At 39.0% G+C, this 25,454-nt stretch overlaps 1 protein-coding gene across 1 annotated transcript; it reads right to left on the bottom strand.

The window, feature by feature from the left end:
* Positions 1–12,221: 12,221 nt before the first annotated feature.
* On the bottom strand, positions 12,222–12,997 carry HSPB3 (heat shock protein family B (small) member 3). The gene has a single exon (XM_036403061.2). The coding sequence runs from the start codon at positions 12,845–12,847 to the stop codon at positions 12,398–12,400; it is 450 nt and encodes a 149-aa protein (XP_036258954.1). The 5' UTR covers positions 12,848–12,997; the 3' UTR covers positions 12,222–12,397.
* Positions 12,998–25,454: the final 12,457 nt, after the last annotated feature.

The following is a 25,454-nucleotide window of genomic DNA, read 5'->3' as shown; positions in this document are numbered from 1 at the left end:
CAGCTCCGGTGCCGCTCCCGGAGCCGGCGGCGGGCGCGGGGCCGGGCCGGGCCGTCCCACGTCGCCAGTTGCGCTAATCCAGAGCCGAGCGGCAGGGCGGAGCAGCCGAGCGCGGAGCAGCCGAGCGCAGAGCGGCCGCCCCCATCGATGCCCCCCCCTCCGTACGCCCTCTGCCGGCCGCGGGCCCGGGGGGCCGCGTCCAGTGCCCGGAGTGTCCCGGCCGCGCCGGGCCTCCGCCGCTCCACCGCCGCTAGCGCCTCCCGGTGCCCCGAGGGCGCGGCAGCGCTTCCCCGCGTCCGGCCGAGAAACCTCCTGAGCCCCCGGGTCTTCTCCCCGCGCTCCGGTGCGGCCGCCGCGGGAGCCGCGCCAGGCGGGTGCTGAGGGGCCGCGCCGGTGCTGCTGGCGCTCCTCCGGCTGCCTGCTGCGGCCAGAGAAAAAGAATGTCAGGGTGCGTTTTGCTCGTGGATAACGCGTATTTTAGCCTTCGCAGAAAATGTAGTAATGCCACTGATGTTGGTTTTCTGCGGAGCAGCCTCAGTCCGGTCGAGGTGCTCTTTTCCCTGCGTGGGAAATAACCCTGCGTGGTTATTTCCCCACCTGTTGCTCCTGTGTTGTCTAGTAATATGAACCCCGTCCCGTTAATCACCTTTTACCTCTATTTGAATCCCTACGTAGAAGTTTCTCTCAAAATTTCTACCTGTTCACAAACAATTAGAAGGAAGTGTTTCAGAGGAGATGTGACAAGTTTCTGGTCCCCAGTTCTTCATGTTTCCCCATTAGCATCCAGGTATCTTGCTTATTTCTCTGCTATAGTTTAGAGAGTATGTAACTTCATAAATTTGTGTCAAATAATTTGTCTTCACCTGAGAGGAATTCACTGGAATGCTACAAGACCCACGGTTTCCTTTCACTGCTTGTTTTAGTGTTTGGTACCTGGGGTTTACTTTTTACACTTTTTTTTCTCCAGAATTAGTTCACATATCATCACAGTACTTTCCTGTTACTGTTGCTCAGATTGTCTACTCATTTTTTTTTTTTTAATATGTCAGCTCACCCCAGTCTAGCATGTTAGCCCCAAACTCCTTTAATGCTTAAATCTGGAAGTCTGTTTTAATTACTGAGTACAATGACCAAAGAAACATGTAATTCACCACACAACCAGCTCCTCAGTAGCCAGCCCTGTGGAACACATTTGTGTTGAAGCAAGTTTACAGAGAGCAATTCTGAGTATCTACAGCAGTGCTAAGGTGAGAAGCATCAGCTGTCTCCTGAGAGAGAGCTGGCAGCTGGTAGAAACACCCTGACCTGGCCCGGTCATCATCACTCACCACTGACCAGCAGGCCCTGAGGGGATCCTCAAACCCTGCATGAGGACCTGTTAGTGCTCTTAGAACCACCTCAGCTCTCTTTCCATTGGTCAGTATCTGCCCTTGCAGCTGATGCACCGTCAGTGTCTGCCTTTCACACAGGTCTGGTTCTCTTCTGCTAAACACAGAGATAGCCATGGCAGCTGGCCCACAGCCACCATGCTGCTTTCCACCTGCTGGCCAACTTACAGCAAAGACTAAAACCCCAACAGGAGATACATGTGGATCAGTTTGACCTTGGTTTTAGATTTCATCCCACATTCTGACTGCTGCAGATCAAGGTAAGTGATTGGGATTATGTATTACTTCCAAAGTTACTGCTAATATTGATCTGGGAAATCTTATGCATTCATGTGAATCCTCACAAGTTAAACTACAGAAGAATAGTCCTTGATCTGCCTTCTCTATATTACTTATTGCATTATATATATTTAACTGCACCTGATCCAACTCCTTTCCAAAACTTTTCATTCCTATTCATCTAAATTTCAATGTTCTTAATGATTAATGTTGTTTTCTCTGAATAGATAAAAAATCATTTTTTGTCACATGAAATGAACAGTACTAGACATGATGCTGACCAGCTTGATTTGTTTTAGGCAGATATTTAAGATTTACTCTCATTGGACAATGTGGAGTGACAAACAGATGCCTTGCACAAGTGCAAAGCTGGTTCAGGAATGGGATTTTCTGGCTCCAAGTGGTCATGCTGACAGTGCCTGTCAGGCTGTGGCTGTCACAGCCAGGGCAGGACAAAGGGACAACTTTGAGCTGGGCTTCTCTCTTACTTCCTTGGGTCTGGTGGAGGTGGCAGCTGTCCTACTTCCTCCTGCTCCCCTCAGTGCTTTTGGCCTGATTTATCTCTAGTAAGTATTGGCTTGATGTTTGCATCTCAAAGGAACAGAAGCAAAGGTGTCAAGTCCAACAGGGACAAAAACTGCTACGAGGAGAATTTGAAGGTGTAAGATCTATAAAGCTAATGAAAGTAGTATTTCTTAATTACTCAGGTGAAATTTTTAAAGTAGTTATTCTCTAGGATCTTTCAGTTTTATCTGAAGACTTTAATAAAAAATTAAGTTATGTGACATTGAGTCATGTTTTTTCCAGCACTAATGTTTTCAATAAGGCAAAAATATGAAAGGAAAATGTGTGCTATGTTATTTTCCTAGTGATCAAAACTGCAAAAAGAATTTGGAACAATAAAAAGGTTGCAAATGACATTTTCCATAATTTTCCACCTGTGAGCCAATTCTGATTACCACAGTGCTGAGGCACTCTGTTGTTCATATTATAAATAACATCTTAAAACCATCAATTATTATTTTCAAGAAAACTGACCTGCAAAATTAGAAGCCATTCTAACAAACATTTTAAAAATGTTTGAAAAAAAACCAACCAGCTTTCAAAGTTCTCAAAAACCATCTGCAGTGCCAAGCAGAAGAGCTGGATTTACTGACCTTTTTTCTTGCTATTTGAGCTAGGAGAGACAACAGTTTCAAAGTAAGAATGGTACATAGTGACTTAGAGCATTTTAGCTGCACAAAGCAAGTATCTCAGTGCTTTGCTTGGTCAGGAATTTCTACCATCTTCATTGGGAATTGAATTTTCAGAGGCAAAGTAAATGTTATTATAAAGACTAATAACCTGTAATTCAGTGAAAATGTGTATTATTTACAGGTGTTTGTGTTCCAAGGGACCTGTTATTTGAGAGAGTAAAGCTGAAAGCCAGACTAAAACCAAATGGCTAGCAAAGACTGTATATGGGATATCTCATTGTATGTGAGTTAGTTGTCTCAAGACACCATTAATATGTGCTAAAAGAGATGTTTGAAATCAGCATGATTTTTTTGCTGATCAAGTGCAGAAAATTAGAGTAAAAAATTTGGAAACATTTAAACATTTTTGAAAAAAATGTATGGTTTTAATCTATCTTGAATTAAGAAAAAGTGAATGAAGAGAGGCTCTGAACTCAAATGTAATGGAAGTTTATAGTGCCCTGTGTAACTTCTCATTGAAGGTGTCAAATATTTCCATCTTTATTTTGTTACTATTCCTTTATGCTATTACTTTGCTGTTTTAGTACGAAAAGCAAAATGAATTTTCATGAGAGAAGATGAAACTTTGGTGGCACTAAGCCTTTTCTTTATGATGGTACTCCTCTGTGGACCCTGGAAAAAATGTTTGTGTGGACATTGAGCAATGCTATAATAGGAAATACACTGAATAGTGCTTCGTGCAAGGAAATGGCTACAAATAGGTTGGTTTTCATCAATATATTTCTAAGAGCAAGTTTGATTAAATGCTTACACAGTATATGTGATTTTTTTGGGGATTTTGCTATTTGTGGTAAATCTGTAGCTGGTGTTACTACCTCATCATAACTAGAGCCGAGTGTAATTTTTGGAAACCATACAGATTGATAATAAATTTCACTTAATAGGGGAATAAACTGTTTTGCTTCCATTTTTATGTAATCTCTGATAGGGATGTCACAGTTCGGGTGACTGGCTGGGCTGCCACTAGAGGGCACAAAATGATTTTAAACACAAAATTGTTTAAGCATTTCACTTGCTAAACGTAAAAAGCTAAAGGCAAAGACTTTGACTAAAGACTTTGAACTATCAAATCAGTAAAGAAAGTGCTATAAATTTGACAAAGATGTTATTCTAGTGGTATTTTTTTCAGTTTCTGAAAGATGGAATATGATTTTATTTTAATTGTTTTAAAAAATCTTACTTGAGAACATAAAACTGAGAGAAATGAAAACACTTTATAGTGTTCTATAAACTGAAATTTAGGAGAAGATGCAGTGAGATATAGAAGGAAACAAAATATTTTTCAATCACAAGCATGAATTAAACAAAAGTTGCATTGCTTTTTTTCAAACTAGGTTGTGTAAAGTTCGAGATAATTGATCAGAAACACTGAGGATTTTGCTTGGCCTTTGCGATATGTATCAGCTATCCCAGCCCCCGTCTGTGTAATAGGTAGCTGCTACTTATTCTCCACTCTCCATTTAATATTCCTTGGAATGCGTGTCTGTCTCCATTTCCTGTCTGAAGGGATAATGCTTCAAACCATCTAAGGATGCTGTCAGGATAAATCCTTTATGTATGCAGTTCTTCCATGCTGTGGCAGGGTGATATGTGCTAGGCTGACATTCTGAGGGTGCTGAGTCTCTCATGGTTATGGACAAATGGGTCCATGCCAACTGCCAGTCCCTGGGCCTGCACACAGGCAGAATTTACCTGCTGAGTAAAGACTGAGACAGCAAAAGAGGATGAATGAGCCTGCTGTAGTTTCTCCTGAGCTACCTAAGTCCTTGAAGGATTCTCTCAATCTTACGTTTATCAATCTAATACCTTTAGTAATAACAAATACTTGATAAAAAGCAAAACTGAGAGCTAAGTGGGTAGCTGATGTTGAGACCAGCATTATATCCATGTACCATATAAATGTGGCATGAAAATAAAGTTATGCCAGCAATAAACCCATTGTATAGGATAAATAAGTCATGGCATAGTAAGAATAAAGAATTGAGCATTCATTAATTTCCTGCATGCATATTTCCTGGTATTCACCCAGGACACAGAAATTGCAGAGAAGACCTCCTTAGCAGGGTCTGTGGTTATGTTAACGCTGGGAAAATATGGGAAAATAAATACTGATGGGCTCTAAAAATCCACAGGACTTAAGCTGAAGTTGCTCTGGTCAGTGCAGAAAGGTGCCTGGCAGAGGCTGGTGGCCCAGTGAGGGACTAGTCACTGGCAGCTCCTCAGTTATATATGTCAATGGGTCAGGATGGATGAGGCTTGACACTACTTTATGAATTTTTACTGTCTGTCATCGAATTTTATGAGTGACTTCTCAGTCTCAGCCTGGAAACCAGGACAAGTGCTCACTAACTTAGGCAACAAACCAGTTTTGGTGGCATTTTGACCATCAAAGTATCTTTTATTTTCTCAGAGCTTGTGTTTAAGCTGATACAGTGCATTCTGTATCAGGAGACAGTGGCATTTCCGTTAAGGCTAATTAATATTTGGGTATTTATGGGATATTTTTTCTCTTCAAGAAGAAAAATTTTGTTCATGTTGTTGCTTGAGGACATGGACTACTTGAAGGATGGCCAAGGAGTTACTCATTTGTCTGTGTCAGCTCAAGACATGGAGAGTTCTGAGAAGCTGAGTGACTCAAAATGACACTACATATAGTTTTAGCTTCCGTGCTTTGCTGGTCTTTTGGAGAACATAGAGGCCTGCAAATATTGAAGTGGTGAAGAAGGTTCTTGCTGTGCTTGCTTAGGGCCATGTATTTGTGAGAAAGTGAATGACATTAATTCCCTATCACAGGTGATGTAGTCTGGTGCTTCCTTGTTTTGAACATTCGTTTTAGGATGGAGTTCAATGCAGAGATGTAGAGGGGATCCCATACCATTAATAAAATCCTAAGAGATTATAATTTCCTAAGAGAAACAGTATCAGAACCTGTCTCTGGTTGTTCTGTATGCATTTAGAGTGTTTATTGCTACCCATAAATACAAACTGTGCTCATGTAAGCAGAATTATCCAAATCTAAAATACATTTTTATAAAAGGACAAGTGAAAGTAGAAATGGAAAAAATAAGGAGTTGGTAGGAATATCAATTGATACAAGAGAAGGCTCAAAATATATTAAAAATTATATGGTCAGTGGGAGGTCAGGACATATTCAATTAGCAATAGAATCCTAGCAATAGTTTAAAGAGCAGGACATGAAGATGGCAAAATTACCAATGATGATACAGGTATCCATAAGGTACAAAGGTATTAAATGTATGCAAAGTTATTCACTATGTATTTCTGCTCTGTGTGGAAAGATTATGCTTACAGTTTTTCATGTTGATAAATTGTGTTCTATTAGTAGCTAATAAGACTGTTTAGTAGAAAGCGCTATGCCTTTTTATCTTTGTAACTCATAAAAACAGGGTAATAGAAAGACTGTCTGAAAAGCTGTCCAGAGTATTACTTTTAGTTTTAAGATAAAATTACCACTGAACAAATCTCAGGGGACAAGGGCAAACCTGCTCTTTGTAGACCATGATGATTATTAACACTTGAATAACTGATGGAGAGGTGTGATGAGTTTTCCATCAGCTGAAGTCTTGACATAAAGATTTGATCTCTTACTTAAATATGTGTTCTTTTTCAAACATATTATGGGCTGGCTTTGTGAGGAAGTTATCAAATGAGATAATGCGCATTCTGTTTAGGGTGTCACACTAGAGATCATCACTGATCCTTCTGCCCTTTAAATCTGGAATAAAATAAATCTGGAAACCTTATCTGTCTCGACACTGTAGTCATTTCAGACTGAGGTTTCTAGCAGGTTTAAGTTAAATATTGCTATGGTTATTATGATAGGGTCTAGAGTACATATTTCTTCACTTAGTTGTCTCATAGTCTCCTAATCTGTATTGAGTCTCTCAGTTTCATTCTGGGATCAAGTCCTGAGGCTCCATATATACATTAAGGCAGAGGCAGTATTTATGGAGTGTCTTGTACGGTACATACTAATCATGCCACCAGTGCTTGGGTAATTGTGGTCAAGTTGCAAAATATAATTGAACTGCTATTAAAATGCATACAGCTGTCACCAGAGCAGGTAGCTTATGAGCTTCTGTCTGCCTTGTAAGACAAAATACAAGAATTATATTTTTATTAGTCACACTCTGCTCTGAAAATCATTCCCCTTCATTAATTTTTCATGATAGCTATATCAATGGATCATTGTTAGTTAAGAGCTGGACTTATTTAAACCCAACATCCAAATTCCAAATTAGCTTATTCACAGATAGAAGCCATGCCTGCTCTTTGTGCTTACTCCAGGTTGCTGCTGTGATGTCTGTGGAACAGATAACTTCCATGCCCAGGCTGAGAAGGGAATAGTATATCCTGGAAAGTGAGGAGTGGAACTAAAAATAAAGGAGTTAGTGCCACTGGAACCCAAAACATTCTCAGATCCCATCTTGCCTCTTGTGGGAAATCAGACACATACAGAGAACTACTCATGTCGTCCCTCTGGGCATCTGAATCATCTGCAGGAGCAGCCAGCTTCTACTCCTGGTACTGTGGTGGTAAAGAGGAATGTTCCAGCCAGCCCTGGAGGCTGCACATTAGCACCTGAGTGAGGAAGTCTTGCTGGATCAAACCAACTCCATGCAGAGCCAGTGAGAGAGATAACTGCACAGATTAGCTATTTTATACTGATTCAGTAAACCAGTTTGAGCTGATGAAGACTTGACTAGGAATTTTGGGGTGGCTAGTTCAGGTAGGGCACTTCCACTTTTATCCCCATGTCATCCAACTCTGCTAAGAACAAATGAAACTTTTAGAGATTCTGACATGAATATATCTGCTTACATGATGAAATATACAATTAATAGATAAGATAATTGAAGAGATATGCAATTGGAAAGAAAGGTAGTTGAAAATAGTAGCTAAACTAGCTTCATCTCTTTCAGCCTAGGATACCAAGGGTTCAGTCCATGTACATGTTCCTTTTCTGTTAACAATCAAAAATTTTTGAAGTAATTTTAAAATATATTTCTCAGCCCCTAAAAATGCTTATTCTACAAAAAAGTCAAATATTTCTTGCAGAAGATTTAAGTATTATGTCTTCAAGTATTTTTTAAATATCCACTGGTTTTGACTTGGGATTGAGTGTATTTTCTTGACAGTAGCTGCTGTGGTGTGGATTTGCTGGAAACAGTGTTGGTAACAAGGATGTTTTAGCTCTCCCTGAGAGAGCTGTGTGCCAAGGCCTACCTGCCCTGGTTCTACAGTTCTACAGTTTTCTGTCTCCTCTTCATGCACAGACCTGCCTGCTGCAGCTTCTGTGCCATGTAGCAGAGCTCAGCAGTCGCATGCTTCATTGCCAGTGCTCACTGGGGTCAGGGGCAACCCAAAGCACAGTAAACACACCAAGGAGCATGAGAGGAACTGTAATTATTCTCTGTTTGCACCAGTTCCATTTGTGCAAGCTGCTGCTAGACATACTTCCCCTTGAAAGGGCTGGCATCAGCAGTATTACCATGTGGCTAAAGAGGGTTACTTTTAAAGTAGATTGATGGGATTTGTGGTGAAAATGCAGCCCACCATGGCACAGACAGCAGAAATCTCCACTCTAGCTTTAACCTGAATGGGGAGTCCTGAGCTGGAGTGCCATATTTCTCAAGTGTTTTTTTTTAATAAGGGATGACTTTTCAGCCTGAGCACAGAAGTAGAGGGTCTGAGTTTTCTGGACCTGAGCACACAGGGACAGTACTTTTGGCTCCAGAGTTAGCACAAGTGGGGCCACCTCAGTACCCAATGTACAGTACAGGTGTAACTCTTTAGACTTAACTTCTGTGTTCACAGTGTGGGGCTATTGAGTTGCTGTCCTCTGGGTGAGAGGGGACAGCCACTGTCTCTGGTAGTTGGCAAAGACAGAGGTCTGCATCTCTTTCAAACAGAAGGTGTACCTAATATTTTCAGAAATATTTCTACTCACTTTAAAAACCAGTCTTGTATGGTTACTCAGATTAAAAAGGAACATTTTGATTCCTCGATATGAAGTAAGTAAGGAATGTGAGACCTTTCTCTCTGAGCAGGAGTGTTGCCACCATGATACACCAGAGATTTCCTTTTCTCTTTTCCAGTGCTGCAGCTAAGTTGTTATTGAGTGACTGGTGGGTATCATGTCAGCCTTGGCTCACTGTATTACCAATATTGGACCCTATAGAGAGATCTCAAATGCCCTGGGTGCAGCAGAAACCATAAAAAGGCAGCAAGGCAACGAAAGGCATTTTTGGGCTTTCTGCCCACAAGAATTTTATGGAATTTTTTTTTTAACTTTCTTTTTGGAGACAAGTGCCATATTGATACATTTTCTTCTGTATGAAGGCATTTTTCACAGTGCTTATATTCATGCATTAAATCATCTTTAGCCATTTGGAGGAGCAGTTTGATCAATTACAAAGGTAATCCCTCACTGTTGGGAACTGAGAAGGCTCAGTAACACTTGGTGTGCAGGGCTTGCACAGGCTTATCACTTATTCTGGCCCAGAATTTTATAGACAGCCAATTTCACAGTTCCTAATTTAACCACATCAGCATGTCTTAAACCTGTCTTAAGCTGTAGCTGTTCTGAAATCCTTTGCTGTTGATTAATATCTCAGTCTGCTGCCCATGAGCAATATTAGCAACTTTCTATGTGACATTCACATTCAGTTCTAATCAGATTATAAAAGTAAAATATCATATAAAATGTGTGAGAACAGATCTTTCCAGATTATTCAGAAACTGTCTGCCAAGTACTTTGAGGTTGTTCTGGTAAACACATAAAATCAGGCATCCAAGACCTTTTGATAAATCACCACTCAAAAAAAGGAGGGAAATATTTTCCTATGCTCTTCTTGGTGCTAAAATGCAGGAATTCAGTGGCAGGTCCATACTCCAGTGTGGTCCCTGTTACATGAAGACTCGGGTACCAGGTCAGGGGAAGTTCCCATTTACCAAGGAGCATGGATATAGGCTTTTGTAAAGATCTGTCTACAAGAGAAGGTAAAGTTTGGCTGGATAAATCTGTGCTATGTCTGGGTCAAGGTGTTCCAGTGATTTCTGACTGAATGACATTGTGAGCAAGTACAGACTTGGGCACAGAGTGATGCAGAGAGACTTGCAATACAGAACAATCAGACTTCACATTCTCCACCCAGTTTTGTGAGGCAGGCCTGTGTAAATAAGCAGGCCTGTGTGTAACCATGGTATTAACATATATAGAACAGATGATATGATTTTGGCTGTATGGTCTAATTCCTTGCCAAGTTTCCAGTAGCTCAACCATGATCTAATTTGAAATAATTAAATCAGTTATGTTTTTTTTAGATCATCTTTCTCATCTGTAGGGCTATGAATATCATCACTGCAATCATAGCTAGAATAGTTTTTTTAATTACTTGTAAGTTTAAGTGATAAAATTTACAAAACTCTCTGTTTTTACAAAATTTACAAAACAAAAATCACCAAAACAGATTGCTAACTTGTGATCCTGAACACTATCCCAATAGTTGTGCCATAAGGTGGTGTAGAAACCATGGATTTAAGCTTGTACAGTTTTTATATAACTGGCCTGTAAAGTTTAAATTCTACACTTGACTTGTATCTAGAATTCAGTTTCTTAAGTCCATGTTACATCTTCTACCAGATTGCTGTCTGATGAAGTTCCTAGATGTAGAAATCTAGATCTGATTTGCTATTTGATCTTAAACCAACATGCAAATTGAACACAGGCAATATGAGGGAAAAGCGTGGGGTTGAATAGCAATGCAGGGACATATGTTTTATATTTGGTTTAGTTTGTTAGAAAACATTACACTTTTGACTTCTGGTGTATTAAAAATATAATTGCATTTCATGGAAATTTACAATTCAGATTACAATTCAATTATTTTGCCTTTCTTGTACAAATTTTTTCTGACTTTTAGCACAATTAATGGGTAAAATACAAGAATTCTACCACCCACTTTTCTAAAACCAATTGCTTCAAATATCTTTAAGTCTAAAAAACAAAAATGTAAATCTTTCTCATAAATGGACATGTGCCGACATACAAGTTTAGGATTTTAATTTGAAACTAAAGGAACTCTCTAGCTTCAGCCAATGAGAGCCCAGGTTTTGTTCATCATAGTTTTCTTGTATTCCTAAAATTGTATTTGTATTCAGTTTCATTTGAATATGGTTTTGATTTGTCCAAACAGCAGATGGCTGTGATAAAGCATCTGTTTTTAACTTGGCACTTTCCATTCCACATTCCTTTACTATTCATAGCACACCAGTCATAGTAGTCTCCAGTACACATAAAAGGAGGCAGTTTGACTTGCAGATGCAGTTACCCTCAAATATGTGAGTATTTACAAACCCATAGCATTATTTCTTTTTAATATTGAGAAGACCACATAGATATAGAAGGTGGATATTTTTTCATCTCCGCTGCTCTCATGAAATGTGAGACACTGGAACAGAAACTAAAGCTGAGTCTGCAGCAAGGAACCCCTGTATTTAAAATTAGATTCATTAGGGCCTGTGTTCCTATGGAGAGAGGGGGATTATCATTGGCAGAAAAATTGCTCTTGAAGACAGAGTTGTGGGATTGCCTAAATTGTCAAGCAACATGGACAATTAAATACTCATCAGATTAAATTACAAGATTACCTAAAATGTGCAAATAAAAAGGCATTTGTGCAAGAGCAATGTCTTTTTATTACTGAGGTTTCACAAAGAAGAACTTGGTACTTTTGTAAACAAAAATCTTTTCTTCAGTTGTTATGTTAAACAAAACCAATTTTCTGAAATGTCTTTTAAAGTTTTCTTTCAAAGTAATTTGACAGAAAGCATAATTTCTATTTATTGTGTTTTCAAGCAAATAAAGTCAAGTAAATAATTTTTTTTTCTTGTAGTTTGAAACATGCAACACACTTCTAAAAAGTAATCTCTTGAGAGTTTTTTGGTACAGAAGCTTGAACTGTGGAAATAGGGATTTTTTCTTGATGGTATCTTTCAGTTCGTGTGCTTTTCCAGAGAGAAGAATTTAACTTCAAAAATTAGAAAACAGATTTTTAAAATTTCTATAAGATTCACAACTTGTCCATTCCTTCTTTAACGTTTATGACTATGTATAACAAATGCTTACTGCTTAGAAATACAATTCCCTCTACTTAACTCAAAACTATGCTCCATTTTCAATATGTTATCAAATAGATTTTTTTCTTCTGCTGAGACTAGCCTGAGTTTGCTACTGTTTGAACAGCCTGTGTTTTCAACCTATGTGTAGCTGGAGGCAAGCAGTATAACAGTTTACATCAAACAGTAAACTCAGCATACAAAAAACATATACAAATAATTTCCTTTAATAAATACAGCTACTTGCTTACTACACCCTACAGCATTGCATGACTGATATAATTTTGTTACATTAAGAATGATTTTATCTCACCGATAACTATAGACATGGTTCTAATTCTTTTCCACTGAGTTCTTCATTTCAACAACCAAAATGCCATCATGGCAGAAAAGTGCAGACAAGTCTTTGTTCTCCACTCCGTCAGGTAATTTGTATTGTCTGGTGAAGCTTCTGGATATGAAACCATGCTCATCCATCCTGGGTCCGTGCTGAGCTTTAATCAGGAGCCAGCCTTCGAAAGTCTGGATAATGATATCTTCGGGGCGGAACTGCACAACATCCAGCAAGACCCGGAATTGTGTGTTTTCCTCCTCCTGGCCGCTCTTCCCGGCCCCAGCCGTGCTTTCTGGGGCGCACCTTCGGTCGCTCAGTGCAGTGGTGGCAGGGCCCGGCAAAGCATATAAAAGGTGGTTCAGTTTGTGTGCTTCCAGCTCCTGGCCAACAAACTGCTCCTGGTAGCGTACAGGAGTTTCCACCCAATGTCTTATGACAGCTTCTGCCATTGCTGAGGCAGAAGGATCAGCTGCTGCTCTTGCTGTGTTGGGAAACTGCAGAGTCACACTGAGCTTTTCTCAGCCGTGTGTCTTACCCACAGACCAGTCTATCAGTTGATGTCGCCTTTCACTTTTAGAACAGGCAGAGCTTAACATTTAATACAGTGTCTTGTGCTGCAGTGCTGTGAGACTTGTTTCGTCTTTTATCCACTAACAATAGAGCACTATTTATAGCACTGCTGTATTGAGTGGCTCCAACACATGCATGGCTTTCATGCAGGAATAGTAAAAGAAACATTTTAATGCATGTCTTATTGCAATATTGTGCTGTGTATAATTATGAATAATGATTACACAAATAATGTGATTTTTTTTTAAATTTAAATGGAAGTTCAATACTTTGGTTTTTCCAAGGGATATGTGGTAATAAGTACAAAATCTGTATTTCTAATTGAATTGTATGTTCTAATTGAAATGTGTAGCTAGTGAGGGAAGAGGTTTAATTACCTTGGCAGCAGGAATGGAGCAGATTTCAGGTTAGCTAAACTGTGAAGTTAGCAAGTGCATTGGACATTTTTGCAGAAGCTGTGCATAGGTGAAATTTGGGCATGGTCACCCCAGGACACCATGTTTTTGATGGGAGGAGGGAACTATCTCTGCCCAAAAAGGGGGAGCCTGAAGGGCTGAATCTGCAATCTTAGTGACCTACAAACACAGCAGAGACATCTCCAACATGTCAGGGAGTCAGCCACAAGAGTGCAGACAGAACTACAATGAAAGCTCATGTTTCAGAGCTTCCAGAAGAGCCTTATTTTCCCCCAGGGGCATAGTAAAGACAATTCTAAATCCTTAATGCTACAACATTGTCCCAGTAACTCCCATCTTCTGCTGCTTAACAGCTTGAACCTGTGATCTCATCTACTGTATGTGACTGCAAAGCAGGACTGATGACTTCCAAGGCTCTCTGAGGTGTAATTATGGAAGCACAAAATGTTTGGGAATGGAAGTGACCTCTGGAGATCATCTACACCAACCCCCCCTGCTAAATTAGGTTCACCTAGAACAGGTTGCACAGGATCACATCCCGGTGGGATTGAAATGCCTCCAGAGAAGGAGGTTCTACAACCTCTGCCTTGTAATCTTCTTGCCGTTCTATGATTGCAGGGCAGATAATGCCTACAAAGGTCAATAGTTTGTTTAACAAGAGCTAAGAGAAAAGTGCAATAAAGAAGGAAGATAATTTCTAAATTTTAGCATGTTTGCTAGAATATCACTCTAGCTGAGCTTTGTAATGTGAAGCAGAATGTGTTATGGTAATTGTTGGGGAAGATTTTTTTTGTTTGATTTGTTAGTGCAGTAAAAGTTGCCCTAGAGCTAGAAATAATCAAATAAGACACTTTTATTTCTTCTTGTTTGGCTATTGTTGTTCAGAGATCTCTCTCTCCCTTGTCCTTACATGTTCCATTACTGTAGTTATTATGGGATCTTTGGTTGCTAATGGAGAAATAAAGAAAGAGGCAACTAAACTTCAATATTTATCAGATATTGACTTCTTTATTGCATTAATAGCAGGGCAGAATTACCAGATGTATGTGTAATTAAAGCTTTAAGGCTGCCATTTTATTTTAAAATGATAAAGGCTGCATTGGAATGTAAGGAAATTTTCAAAAGTTCAAGATAACTTAAATTAAAGGCCAACTGTTTAATTGAGTACTGTGAGAAAGAAGTACTGTAAGGAGAGTTAAGCTACTTTATTTAACTATTGGCTCTTCTTCTGTTAAAGTGTCCTCCAGAAATAATTTAAAAATGCAATTCTGTATGTATGATTGACTAAAATAGTGATAAAACCAACCTGGAGCATTGCTTGTTATCTGTTCAGGTGTTTTCTCTTCTGCTAGCAAATTATTCACTTGATGAAGAAACTTTAACCCTGAAGCAAAGCAGTATGCCTGACTGGTTGTGATATTATGCTTATACAGATTCCTGAAAGCTGTTGCTGTCCCTGATTAATTCTGTGATGGTAGCCTGACTTATTTTACTTCAGTTTTGCACTTCATTAATAAATGTACTGTACAGGAATATCACTTTTAAATTTTGTTTTATTTATTCTCATTATCTCTGGAAAAGGATACACTTGCCCATAGTTACACTTCAAATGGAAACCGAAGTCACCATCTCACTGCAAGTCACTGTGGGACATCTGTATCTATTCCCAGAAACAGCTGTGTTAGTCTTTCAAATGTCTGTGCTAAGCATACTTGAAGCTGTCTGGTCTAATTAGCACGAAAGATTCTTTGAATACCCTTTAAATTCATGTTGCATGCAAAATGCTGCAGAAGGTTATGGGATCCCTTTCTACTCTGTAGGACAAGAAATCAGAAAGATTTTGATAATGAAGCTGTAGAGCCTATTTCTGCTTTCCAATCCTGCCCTCTCCTCTGTTCAGTCCCTTCTCTCAGTTTGTCATCTGTGGTCTCATGAATTAGCACAATGCTTCTTATCTCTTTGTTACTAACGGGGGGAATATGCCAAGTGGAACACACAAACACCCTTGATTTTTGGCTTTCAAATCTAAACATGGGCGCAGTGCTACAACACTGAGGCACTTCTGATGCTCATGGTGCTGTGTTCTTCAAATACCTAGAGCAGGATTCGGTCCAGCAATACGTTTTAATAACAGTTGATTACCAGGGTCTTTTTAAGCCTTCAGAGCAGATCCGACAGGAGCAGGATTAATGTCCTAAATCACCAGCTCGGTGCCTCAGGTTTTGTTTCCCGATTTTACCGTGCCTCGAAGGCCTCTCTCGGTGCTGCCCAGCGGGGAGGCTGCCGAGGGGGAGCACTGCAGAAGTGCTCTTCAGAAGCAGCAGCCGGGCAGCTCGGCCTCCCACGCCGGTGTCCCTGGTGTCCGCCTCCGCCGCCGGTTTTCCAGCCCGGCGCCGGGATGCGCGGGCACGGCCGGCCGGGAGCGCGCGGTGCCGGCTCCGCGGGGCACAGCGACATCTCCTGGCGAGGCCGGGAACTGCTCCCGGCAGGCCGCGCACTCTGCGTCAGGGAACGCCGGATAAGAGCTCTACTCTCCTTCACACCGATATAAGCTACTTTCTCAGTATTTTGGAAGGGGGTGGCGGAAAAAAATATTTCATTCACGTCCTGGTCTGCATCCAAAGCAGCGTGGCCTGCAGGTCGAGGGAGGGGATTCTGCCCCTCTGCCTGCAGTGCTGCATCCATCTCTGAGGTCCTCAGCGTGAGCACGGCATAGAGCTGATGGAGTGGGTCCAGACGAGCATCAGCAGGATGATCACAGCGCTGGAGAACCTCTCCTGCAGAGACAGGGTGGGGAGTTGGGGTTTTTCATCCCGGAGAAGAGAAGCCTCCAGGGACACCTTATTGTGGCCTTCCAGTATGTAAAGAGGGCTTACAAGAGAACTTGTGAGGGATTTTTGACAAGGACATGTCGTGGTAGGACAAGAGGGGATGGCTTTAAACTGAGAGTAGTTTAGATTAGATATTCAAAAGGAATTCATTACTGTGTAGGTTGTGAAACACTGGAACAGGTTGTCTGCAGAAGTTGTGGATGCCTCATCCCTGGAAGTGTTCAAGGCAGATTGAGTGGGGCTTTGAGCCATCTGGTCTAGTGGATGGCATCCCTGCCCATGGCAGGAAGCTTAGAACTCAATGATTTTTAATGTTTCTTTCAACCCAAACCTTTCTATGATTGTGTGATGCTATTAAATATATGAAATAGGCATCCTGGTAAAGCTGTATTTTAAACTGCAAAAATCTAAGGTGCAAAAAATCATGAGAGTAACACATTTCTGATGCATTTCTTAAATAAATACAGGTCCATCTTGCTTGACACAACTTCGAAGTAGTAGCTTACCCTGTCACAATCCTCTGTGTGCTTGATTCCCCAAAGATAAATTTGTATTTCAACTACTGTTGAAATTCAGTAACTGTTGAAAGGGGAAAAATGTGAAAAGGCTGGCAGGCTGAATTGAACAAGAACTCTTATAGGAGAAGCTAACAGGCTAAATTCACATCAGGGCCATGTAATTATCCAAATGAATCTAGATGAAGCACTGAAGTTACTTTTACGAAAGCACACAGGGATGCCACTCATTATCTACTTCACATGTCATTCAAAAGAGATATTGTCACTTAAGATTTTGCAGTACATATTAAATGAAAGAAGAAGTATTTCCTTTCATTTTAGTAATGTTCTGTTATGCCCAATCGGGAAATACAGGCTTTGTGGTTGGTACCAAAAAGCTAGATAGTAAAATAAGGTATATGTGACAATGTAAATGGGGTGATACATATGAAAACTCCATGGTAAAGAGTTATTTTCAACATGACATTTAATATATTTGTTTATAGTGAGAAAATTACCATCTCACTTCCATCACTTTGAATCCATTGCTCCTTAAAGCTATGAGCTTTCTTTTTAGCTGGATTGTTAGATCTGGATCTGTGTAAGCGCTGAAGAAATAAGCAATGTAACCATGAGTCCTGCAAGTGCCTAATCAGCAAATACTAAGTGTTCTGTTTTCAATAAATATTGAGGGATTTTTTTTTTTAAGTAACATCTCATTCCAATCACGTGGTGTTTATATTGGTCAGTGAATCACAACATAACTCTTTCTGCAGCAAGACTTCACGCTGTGTTATAAAAATTCTTGCAAGTAGTAAAGACTGTTGTTGTTATGTAGCCAGCTTTACTGAAGGGATACTTCTGTTTGTGGGTCATGTCCTTCAAAACCTGGAAAAGGCTGGATCTGATCAACCTCTTGGAAAATCTCTCCAGGGCACTGATGCTCTCTTGTAACTTATGGGCCTCTTAAGAAGTGGAAAACGAATCCCAGCTTTTGCACTAAGAATCAAGTGTTTGCTCATTTGTTAGGAAGTATGGTAAGAAATATAAGTAATCATGGAATGAATTATCATTTTGACACATTGCAAACACTGTTACAAGACTTTTTTCTTGACATGTTGAGATGATAGAAGAGCAGATGAAGGATGAAGCTGAAGCAGTTGAAGGTTGACAGGACCACAGCAGCTGCTGTTGGAACAATAGCTTTACAGAACAGTGAAGGTATGAAATACAACATGTAGAACAATTATTTTTAAATTTCACATTACTGTAAAAGTTACAGTGAGGTCATGCAACTCTTTACACATATCTGCTTTGTTTTTCACATGGCTTGTTTTTCAATATTTGCATGTATGCTAGAGGCAAATGCATCTGTGCCTCACAAATTCTTGAGGAATTCCTATAGAATGCAAACTCTTTACAGTGATAATAATCTGTTCAACTTTTTCAGACAAAACAGTGGAGAGGAAATGAACAATTAAAAGAGAATAATGTGCCTTAGGGAGTCAAAAGCTCTGTTTTGCTATTGAAAGTCAGGATCCAAAGCACTCTTGCTGTAGAAACAGTCTTACTTTTCACCAGTGAAGAATCAACTAGTGTTCCAAGAAGAATGCCAATTGTCAGGTTTCCTACTCCTCTGCCTCACTGAAAGTTTCTCTTGAGACTTGGTAGGAATATCTCAAGGCAATGAAGTACAATAAGACTCATGTATTTTGGACCTGTTAAAATTTCATAGCTAGTGCTAGCATGTACATTTAAAATGTGAAACCCCTATCCATGGGGACATCTTCAGCTGTGCATGTTTTCATGTGGACCACTTTAGTAAAAATAATACAAGTACTGAAAATCTCACCTATGAAGTTCTGGAAGTAGCAAAATTTATGCTTTTTAAAATTATGTACTGTGTAGGTCCTATATTACACATAAATATGCTAGTATGTAATTAGCACAAAACACTGAGTATCTCCTTTTGGTTTTTGATGTTTGTTTCTTTCTTTTTCCTAAGAAGAAAGTGAAGATAAGTGGTGTACTGATCCTCTGGATATATTTGTCAAAGTAAGTCCTTACTAGAAAATAATTGAACTCACTAAATGAATTTTGAGATTTAAGAAGTTCTGTGTTCAAAGAATCCCTGAAAACTTAGCCAAGAACTCGTTGGGGCTGAGTGTCAACGTGTTGGTCTGGTTGGTTGGTGACCAGCTGCTGATCCTGGGGTAGAAGTACTTCATCCAGAAAGTCTTTAAAAAGAAACTGCGGGGATTTGAGAAGGATTTACAGGAAGAGTTTGCTGTGGTTAGTGAACAATTCCTCTCTGGAATGACATAAATATGCTGTTTGATTTCGATATACCCTGGGAATTAACTACTGTGTCAAGCATCTTTAGCTGACAAGGAGCAGCTGGAGACTGACTGGGTAAGTAGTTAGATTGGAAGGCCTACTCCAAAATCTCAAATTTAGAGTAACTGATAGGATATTGATGGTGTCTCAATGCTATTGTTTTCATATGGTAACTTAGTGGATAATATGAAATTCTTAGAAGGAAAGCGAATAATTCATTGGCTAAAATACTGTCTCACCTTTCCCCTCCACATGGTGAAAGCCAATCAAAATCTGGCTTCTATGTCAGAACTGTTATTTCCCTTAGTGTTGGAATTAAAACAATAGTCTCATATTGTCCTAATTTCCTGACTTTGGCAATGCCAGAAAGGCTGCAGAGGTGGTAAAATCTGCTGCTAGAAATCCTTTTCTATTGATAGTTTTCAGTTAAGTATGAGGAACAAATTCTGATCTATAAACTACATAATCCTTTATCTTTACTGGACTTGCCCTTAATTATGTATCAGTGCAGAATTTACATCCTTAATATTAACACTATCATCTATACTACTTCTGAAATTATATTTTCTTTCCTAGTGTGTGTTCATCTCAGAAAACAGAACTTGACCAGATTCTTTTTTTAAGATTACCAATTAATTTACTCTGAACCTTAATTTATGGGAGGTGGATAAGTAGGTTATTCCATATACGTGAGTCATGAATGCTTTAAAAATGTTAGGTCTGAAATTTAGAACTCTTTTTCTCCTCTTTCTTATTCAACCTTCTGTTCAAGCATGTTAGAATTTGAAAAATCTAAAAATGTTTTCTGGCCTGCTTTGTATACTTGCCTATTTGCAAAGACCTCATGCCACATATGTTGGAAAAAATGGAAATTTGTTTTTCTTCATAAAAAAGCCATTGTATCATATAAAATACTGGAAGAATCTAACTCAGTCTTTGTCATACCCTTTAAAGAACGATCTCTGTACATGTCCACATTTATTTAACATGACTAGAAACCTGATTAGTAGGTAAGGTAGCCCTTTCTTTTCATTACTACAGTACTTTCCTCCCAACATGTATTTGTCAATACAGCTATTTTTATAACACAGATCATAACTGCTGTGAAAATCTGTTGCTATTATGTTGTTCTACTGAAGGTCAGAAGATCCTTAACGAAACTTTATTTTGCTAAGGTTTATGTTTACATAGCATGCTCTGCAAGCAATAAAGTGTTTGTAGTGATGTCATGAGAGAAAAATAATATTTATAAAGGCAGATTTAACTCACATGTTATAGAAACAATTTTATTTTCACAGTAGAATCTCTTTCTTCCATATTAATCTTTGCTGTACCAAGGAGGCAAATTAAGTCTGTGCAGGCTAATGGGGTAGTTCTGTAGTCAAAGATTAGTAATTAGTACAACCGAGCTTGAATGTGATTGCGTACTCTTAGAGAGAAGTTTTAAAAAATAATTTGTGTATTTACTGGGCATAACTGTTTACTTAGCTATTCCATATAGGTTTTAGCTTTCTTTGGGGCCAGTTAAAGCTACTTATAGATAGCAGACTGTGTTCTTCATTGTTGATAAAGCCTTTGTTGTGAGGGGCTTCTTTGTGCGGGGATGAACAAAGCCACAGGAAAATAATTCGGAAGAGTTAATCATAAGCAAAACCACAGAGGGGGCTTTGACATGCAGTCAAAGGACTTCGCATTGTTGGCATTTTGTTATCAATTCAAAACATACTCAGTTTTACAAAGAGAATGACTGATGGATGGATAAAGAAGATTGAAGTAGAATGAAAGACAAAATGTTCTGAACACAAGGAAATTTGGTTATTAGCGTACAAGCAAGCTGTCCTTCTGCAAACTGTACTGAGTGATAGTAGCTAAAGGCAGCTGGATGTTGAATAAATCGTGGTTATCTGTCCCATTTGTCAACTCCCTACTCTCATTGCTATTCCCAAAGCATTCACTGAGGATATCAGCAAAGTAAAGGCTACAGGATTACATTTTATTCTAGCAGAAATCCAGGACAGAAAGAACCACCAGACAGTTTCATATAGACTCCAAACTGTCTCACCACTATTCATTTTCTACCACTGCTGGAATTTTGCTGTGGAAACAAATAGCAAAGAAAACAATAACAGGATTAAGAACAATGACAGACTATTAAATCACATACCAGTGGTTCACAGCCTATGGCATTTTTTTTTCCACTGGGTCAATGTTAGATTTTTTTTGGCAATGGCTTTTCTTTTTTTTTTTTATAATGTACAACATTTTAGAGTTAAGAACATGACCTTAAGGAAGAAGGGATGCTTTCTAGTTCCTCCCTACTTTGATATACTTTTATGGTTTTTTTCATTTAGTTCTCCAACCTCAATCTGTGTAGTTTGGAGACAGGCCCCTTTTCTGCTCAGGAACAAGAGTCAGGGCCAAATCAGATGCCAAATCATGCTTCATTCTTCCTTTGTATAGCGAGCCATAGAGAGCAGTTAGCCACCAGTGTGCAAACAATAGTAATGAGTTCTTCTATGAACAATAATTGTGGGATAGCTGACATTCACAGACTACAGCGCAATAGGGATTTGGGACCAATATACAAACAACTGGTAATTCTTTAATCTAAGGTCTAGTCTAGAACCATAGGAAACCAGCATCCTAAGTTTAGGTACTTAAATAGTGCAAGAGGCCTCTGCTATTTTGAGAAATCAAATACAGTTTCCTGTTGCTATTGTTTCCAGAGTAAAAAATGCATCCTGTTGATACCATAAAAACACACCAAACTATTCTGCAATCTGGAAAAGTGTGTTTTAGTTATCTTACTGTTGCAGTTCTACACTCTGATTATGTAGAATCATGATGTTAATATTTTTTCTCAGTAGTTCAATTTCTTTAGTCTTTAAAGCCACTTTACATACTCTGATAATAATTTTAACTTCCTGGTTTCAAATGTCACACATTGATTTCATGTATGTATTTTTTTTCCATATCCAAGTGTGAAGCAAGCATTTAGACAGCTAGGTAATGTGGTTACAAGATATGCTTGCTACATACCAATTACGTGTCAAGTGCATGACTACTTGAAAAATTCAGTCCCATTTGAAAAGGCAAAAAGCCATTAGGGCCTTCCAAAATGTAGTTGCTGCACTTGCCTCTTGTTAACCTTTATGTTCCCATCTCCTGTGTGGGTGAGTTCATTAGGAGCTGTCTTTTCAACTCCAAGCTGGCTGGCATACAAGGCTGCCACATGTCAGCTCTGCCTTTTGTACCAGCTAATATGGAGTTGATTGCCTTCATGTTTAAAACAGTTGGACTGATGTTTTCTGTTACTTGATACAAACCCCTGCAGTTATTACCTCCAGATGTGGGGAGAAAGGCTAACAGAAAAAGCCATTAGCCCATGGTTTGTTCCACTACAGCAGATCTGAGCTGGAATGTCAAGACCTACAGCAGTACTAGGCACTGAGAACTGTACTTCCAGGAAATATTAAAAGTGGTCTGGCCAGTAGCTACTTGATATTAAATATTACAGAATCCTTTCTGGTTTATATTAGGTGCCCAAAATCAATAAATACTTGGACTTTTAATTTTCTGTGCCTCATTCCTGCTTCTGAAAGAAAGGCAATAATAATCTCTCATCTTAGTGGATTGTTATGAAAATGAACTGACTAATATCATAGAATCATAGAATCTTAGAAACATAGTATCTGTGAAGAAGTTAGTGTCAGATTATGTGACCAAAAAAGAGATTTCTGTCCTCAGACAGAATTTGTCAAGTGGTGAGTAAAAAACATAAGAAAAACATGAGGCCACATGCATCAATAATTCTTGACTAAAAAGTAAAGAAGAAGGAAAATTTAATTCTGACTGATATAGTAGTCAAGTGGAAAATATACAGTAGAGTTCCATAATTGGACAGCACATTATAATATACAGGCACGTGCAGGCTGAAATAAATGTGCATAGGAAATCTGAAATTTAGCATTTTCTTACTAAGTGTTTTTAAAATTTACTGCATTACAGCCACAATCGTTAGGTTTCTGTTCCTCTTCTTTGTTTTTCACAAGACACAATTTGCTATAAGGATGTGAGATAGGCAGAAAGGTAGAATCACATTTGGGAATTAATTCAGATAGTAATATACAGTTTTCTAAAGTGAAGTTATATGTGAGTACACCATGACTTCTGTCTGCTCCTCTCCCATGAGAATGACGAGTCAGCTGATGTGGTAAAATGAAACCTCTTGGCACTACTCTGTCTAGAGACTGAATCTATTGGGTGTTTTCTGCCCACTGTTCCAGCAGGGATACACCAGTATTTCCCCTCGTGCAGCTGAATGATATTAGGAAATATAGGCAGGATTTGGTAGGACCCAGGTTAAAATGTTTAGACTGGAAGTCTATTTATATACCACAGAATTTGTTGGGACTTTTATCAATACCTGTTTGCATGCAGTAATGTGTCTTAGTCTTTTGAAAGCTAGCCATTAAAACAGTGAGTGTGTGAAAAACATTACTTTTGCCTATGGCTCAGTTCAAAGACAATGCATTAATATGCATACTGAACTGCTGAGCAGGGTGAAAATGAAGAATTAGTGATCAACACTAATAAGAATCATTTGCTCTAAGCATAAATGGACAGTGCTTTTTCCCCACAATATAAACAGCTTTAGTTGAAAGAATGTTCCAGTATCTGGATAATTTAGTACCATTACTTATGGGTTTTTATGTGTTCAGAATAACAACAATATTTAGCTTTAATTCTCTGAATAAGTATTAACAGAATTACATGTTAATGAATTAATAAATTCACTTCCATTTTATTCTTAAAGCCTCCACATAGAAGCAAGAGATCAAATTTCACATTAGTTATACAGAAAAGCAGTTTGTTGTTTTGCCAGGACTGTAAAAATCATATATGATCCAGATCTACCCATATCCTTCATGCTGAAGTAAACTAGAAATAAAATACAACAGGTATTCCTTCTCACATATTCTTCAGATGTGTTAGAGGCAAGGAACCTATACTTTGGCTGCTGGCCTCTCCCTCAATGGAAAAATCTGAAACAGGTTAATGAGAGTAAAACAGCCCTGTAAAGCATGTTTTGGACTTGTTTCAAGAGCTGAAATCCATAGTTACCACATAAAATATTTAGCCCTTCAAGAGCTTTTACAAAACCTTACCATATTTCAGTCTGTATTCCTGATTTGAGTTATAGTCTGGCTGAGAGCATCATCAGCATCTTTGACACTGTGATTCACAGAATTTTTCTGTGTAGGAAATGATCCATAAGAATCATCAAGTCCAACTCTTAATTAAGTAGTCTATAACAGGGATTGAACCTACAGCCCTGGTGGAAATAGCACCATGCTCTAGGCAGCTAACCCAATCTCAGGGTCATTACTTACACTTCTACATGGCACACCTTCTTGCTTGTTTTATTCCATCCTCAAGACTATGTGGAGGATGTTCAAAAGACAAGCAAAGCAAGAATTCTTCAAGATGGACTCAGAGTATCCACACCCTCTTCTTATTTTCCTCTCCTTTGGAGTTGTAATTGCAAGAAGAATAGATGAAAGAATTACAGTGAAGTGGCTGAATTCACATGCAATATTTAGACCCTCATTCTGGAAACACATAAAAACAGTGAGAAAAAGGGGCAGTGTTATTGTAAAATTCCCACTCACACAGTAAAATGCCTGAGTGGAAATGCATTTCCAAGAATACACGCTCTCCATTGTATTTATTCCCCTGCTCTTGTCTCTAATGCATCTAAGCTTCTTGGATACACAGGACTGTTCCTTAGTGTGTCTGCAGCATTGTTTGTGCTGCTCAGATCATTATCACTAACTGGTTTTGTTACTGACAAGAGAGGTTTATAATCCACCTGCTGAGACATTAGCAAGAAAGGATGGCTGGACTTTGGTTAGGGGCACTGCCTTGGGAATAAGAAATCCAATTTGGTTCTTTTCTCTAGGGTAGGTTTTTCTCTTTGGCTTCTGGAAAATCACAGGCTCTTTATTCCACTTTCAAAGAGTGCAGGAAGAAGTATCAGTGTCATAGCCCTGTTTAGATTATTATTATTTTTAGGAGAAACAGTACCTTCTAATACACGTATGCAAAAACTTACACAAAATATCATATGAAGCTTTCAGAGGAAAAGGAGCAAACAAGGAGGATCACAAAAATTGTAAGTATGAAGGTGTACCACTAGTGACAAAGAAGAAATTGAGTTTAATGTGAACATATCTTTAACATTCCTGATGAAATCAAAGAACAGCTTGCTGACTCAGGTATCAGAGGCAAACAGCAGAAGGGGTAAGCCTTCCCAAGCTGCCCTACTATGGCACCAGGTATGTAGCTTGCTATTGGGTGGCTGCTTGGGCATCATTATAGTGCATCTGATATTACAGGGATACA

Source organism: Molothrus ater, chromosome Z (genome assembly GCF_012460135.2).
Source record: "Molothrus ater isolate BHLD 08-10-18 breed brown headed cowbird chromosome Z, BPBGC_Mater_1.1, whole genome shotgun sequence".
Classification (NCBI taxonomy): domain Eukaryota; kingdom Metazoa; phylum Chordata; class Aves; order Passeriformes; family Icteridae; genus Molothrus; species Molothrus ater.
The sequence above is the reverse complement of the archived record's forward strand: the minus strand, read 5'-3'. Positions and strand labels throughout refer to the sequence as shown.